The sequence below is a fragment of the Pseudorca crassidens genome, chromosome 16, assembly GCF_039906515.1.
Source record: "Pseudorca crassidens isolate mPseCra1 chromosome 16, mPseCra1.hap1, whole genome shotgun sequence".
Lineage (NCBI taxonomy): Eukaryota > Metazoa > Chordata > Mammalia > Artiodactyla > Delphinidae > Pseudorca > Pseudorca crassidens.
The window spans coordinates 47871115-47877449 of NC_090311.1; the positions used below are offsets into that span (position 1 = coordinate 47871115).

The window sequence follows — 6335 nt, forward strand, 5'->3', positions numbered from 1 at the left end:
GTGTCCAAATTTCCTCTTTTTGTAAAGACACAGTCATATTGGATTAGGGACCCTCTGTACTCCACTATGAGCTCATCTTAACTAAGAACATCTTCAATGCCCCTTTTTCCAAATAAAGTCACATTCTGAGGTATGCAACAAAATGAATTCTGGGATGCAACGAAATGAAACGAGGGAGTTGCCATTTACTGAAAGGGGGAGATTAAGGAAGAAGAGGTGAGGAGGCAAATCAGGAGCCTGCTTTTGAACACGCTGATTGGATGTCCAGTAAACACAAAGTAATGGCTGGATAAACAAATCTGGAGAGCAGGGGGAAGTCCAGACTAGAGATTCCCATTTGGGAGCATTGGACATTGAAACATTTGGTGGTATTGAAAGCCAGGAGGGCTTCCCTGGTGGCACAGTGGTTGAGAGTCCGCCTGCCGATGCAGGGGACACGGGTTCGTGCCCCGGTCCGGGAAGATCCCACATGCCGCGGAGTGGCTGGGCCCGTGAGCCATGGCCGCTGAGCCTGCGCATCCAGAGCTTGTGCTCCGCAACGGGAGAGGCCACAACAGTGAGAGGCCCATGTACCGCAAAAAAAAAAAAAGAAAGAAAGAAAGCCAGGGGCCTGGATGAACCCACCTAGGGAATGAGAGCAGATGGGCCTCCATGACTTCCTGGGGACAGACCAATGTTCCCAGGTCAGGGAGATGAGAGCCCAGGAAAGGAGCCTGAGAAGGAGTGCCCAGTGAGTCAGGAGAGAACCGCAAGTGTGGCATCCTGAAGTAGTCACATGCAGAAGAGTTTCAAAGAGAAAAAACTGACCAACTGCCGCATGATACTGATTGCCACATAAGACAAGACTGAGAACTGGCCATGGGATTTGGCAGCACGGAGGTCACCAGTGACCTTGGCAAGAGCTACTTGGATGGACAAAACAGCATGGGAGGAGGAGAAGCAGAGACTTCGAGATTCCACAAGCCTCTGGAGTTTTGTGTGAAGGGGAGCCCAGAAAACTGGTGATGTTGGACTGATGCTCGTGAGTGAATGAGAGGAAAACAAGATCGAGTGAACATGGGGGTCTTTTCATTAATGGTAATTTTTCAACAGTGTCCAGGGTACAGGGAAGCAGGCACTAGTCAGGGAGTGGAAATCATTCCAGCCTCTTGGGAAATCACTTTAGCAATACACATCCAGAGCCTTGAAAGATGTCCATGCCCTTTGACCCACTAATTCCACTTCTGGAAATCTCTCCTCAGGAAATAATTCCAAATACAGAAGAAAGTTCTCTGCATAGACATTTGTCAAAGAATTATTTATAATAGGTCTAGGAACATCTAAATATGCCACAATAGGTAATGATTAAGGATGCAGGATGGATCCACTGACTGGATTATAAACTCCCTGAGAACAGGGATGGTGTCTATTTTATTTATCACTTACCCCCAGTACCTACCATGTAACTGATATTTGTTGAATGAATGAATAAATATTCTTATAAAGTTAAGCAAAAACAAGATAAAATAATCCTTAAATTTACATGTAAATCTGCATACGCTCACAGTATCTCAACCATGTTTTACAAAAACAAACAAAATACACCCTAACACTATATATATAAAAACTAAAGAAATAACTCCCTAAAATGTAAACGGTAATCATCTTTGGGTGGTGAAATATGATTTCCTTTTTCATTTTATTTTAATTTTGCATATTTTTAAAAATGAATATGATTACTTTTATGATGGGAAAAAACAAGTCAAGGTCATTTCTTTACAAAGGGAGGGCTTGGGAGTTCTCTGGCGGTCCAGTGGTTAGGACTCAGGACTTTCACTACCATGGCCCGGGTTCAATCCCTAGTTAGGGAACTAAGATCCCACAACCCACATGGCACAGCCAAAAAATAAGAAATAAAAATAATAAGGAAGGGCTAAAGTTAGGCAGGATTTACACTCTCATCGACAGGACTCAATAAGGTTTTGCACCCTCTGAGTGTCCCCAGGCAGTCTTTGTCGGTGTGAGTCTCCAATTCCAGCCATGGTGCTCCTATGAAGATGGGTTCCTCCCACTACTATCAGGGACAGGTCTGTTTTCTGGGTGAGAAAAGGCCCCTCCAAGAGCTAAAGAGAGATGCTGTTCAGAGGTACCAGCTTTCACTGGAGCATTTTCTAGATTCTTAACCAGCTGGCAAAAATAATATCCAGCGAGATGGAAAACTGTTGATGATACAGTTTTAAGTGAAACAGAGCAGAATACAGAGGAGCATGTTTGCCAAGAATATAACCATGCAAACTGTTCATTTCACAAATATTTATTGAAGGAAGGAAAAGGCCACAAGAAATATGTCCACATGCAGCCAGATATACAATCAAAACTGAATCCACCTTTTTAGCAATACCATTTTACAGCCATATCTCTAGAACTAGGATTCCTATAGCTCTACTGTAGATCCCACCGTGGATGTCTGAAGGTGCTCACTGACTGGCTCCAGGCTCCAGGGCAATCTGTTTCCTAGAGGAGAGCTTCTCGAATGTTTGCACCATTAACTCGGAGATCTTGATAAAATGCAGATTCTGATTCAATAGGTCTGGGGTGGGAAGAGAGATTCTACATGCCAAACAAGCTCCAAGTGATGCTAAGGCTGCTGGTCTTCTGAGCACACTTTGAGATACAAGTGCCAAAGGTGCTGGATAAATGGGAAACCCCAAGGGTCATTAGGAACAGGAGCAGGAGACAGCCATCCACGCAAGTTGCGTCAACCCAGCAAGGTGAGGGGAGCACAGAAGATACTCAGCGAGGCTTCCATCCTCTACCTGAATTCCCAATGCCAAGCACCTTCACCAGATGCTCAGCCTGGTCCCCCAGTCTTCAAGCATGCTAGCACCCTAAAGCATCCTTGTCCCCAAGCATCTTGGCACCACTGAGATGAGTGGTGACACACAAACTCCAGGCAACCGTCTGGGATCTGGAGGGGCCTGAGGCCCCCAGTTCCTTGCGGAGCTTGAGCAATGACATCTTTCTCGAATGGGTCCCAGGGTCTGGGCTTTGCTGGCAGGTGGTTACCTGGAGCAGCCAGCAGCAGGTGGCACCAGAGGACAAGCACGAGCTGCAACCGAGAGAATGGCTCAACAATCTGCCCAAAAAACCGCATAAAGGTGAGCAAAGGGATGGAATGAGAGACGTGACCAAAAGTTGAGACAAAATAAACAGTTCCAGGAAGGGAGCTGGTGACTCAAAGAGCAGTTGTCTTTGGTGTCAGCTGTACAGGTTCTTGGTCAGAGGCCAGGCCAGAGAGATGATCAAATGTGGCTGTTCAATCTCCTGCTACCTGGCCCTTTGCCAGATGCCCTGTGTAGAGCCAACCCTAGGAGCCTCACAGTGAGGCCCCTCGAAGGGTCTGGGGACTTGAATACCCTGCCCCGGGAGGCCGTGGTGGGTCCAGCCACTAGCCACTCTGCAGGACTGAGCAGGTACAACCAGGTCTGGACATCCCATCCAAGGTGGCCCACAGCAATCTTGACATTTCCCTTTCTGCAAGGACAAGCTGTCTGGTCCACACACAGATGAAGCCTTGAATCCAGAAGCCTGAACCTTGAACTCCACGGGTGAGATATTCACACTCATCGTAGCCTTTTCTCCACTTCCCAGGCTGGCGGGAGGAAGGGGGACACTCTGCTCCTTTCAGCCCGTGCCCCAGACTTCAAGAACTCCCTCCCTGGCCCTGCCATTACTGAAAGCCACTGGGAGGCCCAAAGTCCTGGGGAGGCTTCGGAAGAACGGTGACACATCACCTGGGGCAAGTCAGCTCAGGGGCAGAGTGGAACGAAGGAGGCTGGAGTCATGGCCTTAAGTACTGTAAGTCTCTGCAGTGGGTGGACTGGGGAGGGTCGCAGAGTCCTTGGCCAGCTGCCTTGTCAAGAGAGGTCCTGGGAGGCAAGGAAGGGCAGGCGAGAGAGTGTGGCTGCAGCAGCCTGGGCCCTTCCTACACTGGACTGTGGCGCAGGGTGCTGTCCTCAGCTCAGCACTCAGCAGGGGCACCTGCTACCTTTCTTGTCACCATGGTAAATCTTTCTGGAGCTCTCTCCCTGTGCCAGGGACTGTCCCAGGCATAGGGGACCCAAGCTCTTTGACAATACAGATGTCACCCTCAAGGGGCCCACAGTCCTATCAAGGAGATATACTTGCAGGCTTATTTCCATTCAAGGTGGCAGATACAAAGAAAGAGAAAAAGGATGGAGTAGCATGTGAACCCTGGAATTCCTGCTGCTCAGGGCTGATTTTCCTACTGCAGAGGAGTGTGAGCTGGCTGCCAGGGTCCATTCTCTGCAGCTGGATGTGCTAATGATATACAGTAATCCCCCTGTCTTGCCTCCATAGAACTCTTTACCACTTACAAAGCCCATCCACAAACATTGTCTCCCACAGAGGTTAGGGGTTTACCAAGGTCCAGAGCTCTGACTCCACGTGTTCTTCCCCTCACCCCACCACGGCCTTGCAGCCTCACTGGTGGAAGTGAAATCCCTGGGCTCCCGGGCTGGGCATCTGTTGCTGAGTTACCAGAATGAACTACAGACCATCAATCAGACCATCTCCGGCTCTGGCATCTGCTCAGGATGCAAGACATACTGTGTGTGACCTGCAGAACCCAGACTCAGAATTCTCCCAAGAACAACAGCTGAACCATCAGAACGCTCGGCTTCACAAGGCCCCTATCTGGGCCCCACAAAGCCAGTGCCACCCCCAGCTTGCAACGTGCCCACTTAGCTAAGTGAGGGAGGCTGGCAATGAACATGGCAGAGAGAAGCCCTAACCCTGGCTAGATGGGGTTGGACCTGCCACTGAGCCTCAGAGACCCTTTGGAGACTTCCGTGTGCACTGTGGACAGAGGCAGATGCTCGGACTCCTCCACAGGGACACTCTGCTGGCAAGTCAGCACCAAGGCCTTGACCTCCTTCTTGAAGTTGGTGTTGAGAAAGCCATAGATGAAAGGGTTGACACAGGTAGAGGCCATGGCAAGCAGGTGGCACACCAAGAAGATGAGGTTGCCATGACAGATGGGGATGGCCTCATGGTACCAGTCCTCCAGGCTGTTGAACACATGCAGGGGCAGCCAAAGCACAGCAAAGGCAGCCACCATTACCACAAGGACCACATTGATCCGCTTCATCTGCCAAGCCCGAAAGCTGTAGGTGCCCTTGCGGAATACCCGCCCCCGCTTCCGCAGACGCTGGTAGATGCGAGCGTAGCAGACCAAGATGAAGGCCAGTGGGATGCAGTACTGGAAGAGCAGCAGAAAGGTGGTGTAGATGATGCGCTGATGGTCCAGTGGCCAGGACTCAGTACAGACCACCTTATCCACCAGAAACTCCAGAGCCTTGGAGTGGTTCTTATGAAAGACATTCTCTAGGGTGCTGTTAGCCAGGAAGGGCAGGGAGAGGAAGCCCGCGATGAGCCAGATGACCACAATCCCCAGGTAGGCCTGCGAGACACTGGGTTTCCAGCCTGTTGGATTGATGATGAGCTGGTGCCTCTCCAGAGCCACAAGTACGAGCGAGAGGATGGAGACTGTCACCGACATACACTGGATAAAGGCCGATATCTTGCAAAGGACCTCGCCAAAGATCCAGTAGTCCATGATGGTGTAGATAGCCGTGAGTGGCTGGCAGATGAGGCACATGAGGAAGTCAGAGAAGGCCAGGTTGGCAATAAGCAGGTTGGTCACATTGGCCTTCTCCTTCTGCCTAATGGTCACACATATCAGGCAGAGGTTGCCCAGGACTCCCACAATGGTCTCAATGCTGTAGGAGGTGACAATGAAGACCATTGGGTCTATGGAATCCTGGCAGTAGTCAGAGAAGTTGTATGGAGTGTACAGAGAACTTGACTTGCTCCTGTTTTGACCCTGTGGGGATTCTGGGAACAGCAAGGCCAGGAAGTGAGACATGTTCATGGTGGATGTGAAAAGATTCCAGGAGATTCAATGATGACATCTGCAAAGCAAAGACAAATGGCACTGAAGGATAGTGCCTCCTGTGTGGAATCCAGGGAAGAGTGGGGACCAGGTAGAGAGGTTCATGGCTGCTTCCTTCCCAAGGCTGAGACCTAGAGGACCTGAAACTCAGAGATGTAAAGCAACTTGCCCATAGTCACACAGCTAATAAGTAATGGGGCCCAGATACAAACCCAGGTCTGTCTGACATCAGAACCTGTTCCACAAATTCCCTCTAACCTCAGAGTTTGAGGCTATTTTGATGATAAAGAAGTTGGACTGTTGTATGCAGAGTTCAGTAGGCTTTGAAAGAATGATGACTAATCACCTGGGGCAAGTCAGCTCAGGGTCAGAGTGGAGCGAA

General features: G+C 49.7%; 1 protein-coding gene across 1 annotated transcript; it reads right to left on the bottom strand.

The window, feature by feature from the left end:
* Nucleotides 1-2277: 2277 nt before the first annotated feature.
* On the bottom strand, nucleotides 2278-5965 carry LOC137208510 (neuropeptide Y receptor type 4-2). The gene has a single exon (XM_067708912.1). The coding sequence runs from the start codon at nucleotides 5930-5932 to the stop codon at nucleotides 4799-4801; it is 1134 nt and encodes a 377-aa protein (XP_067565013.1). The 5' UTR covers nucleotides 5933-5965; the 3' UTR covers nucleotides 2278-4798.
* Nucleotides 5966-6335: the final 370 nt, after the last annotated feature.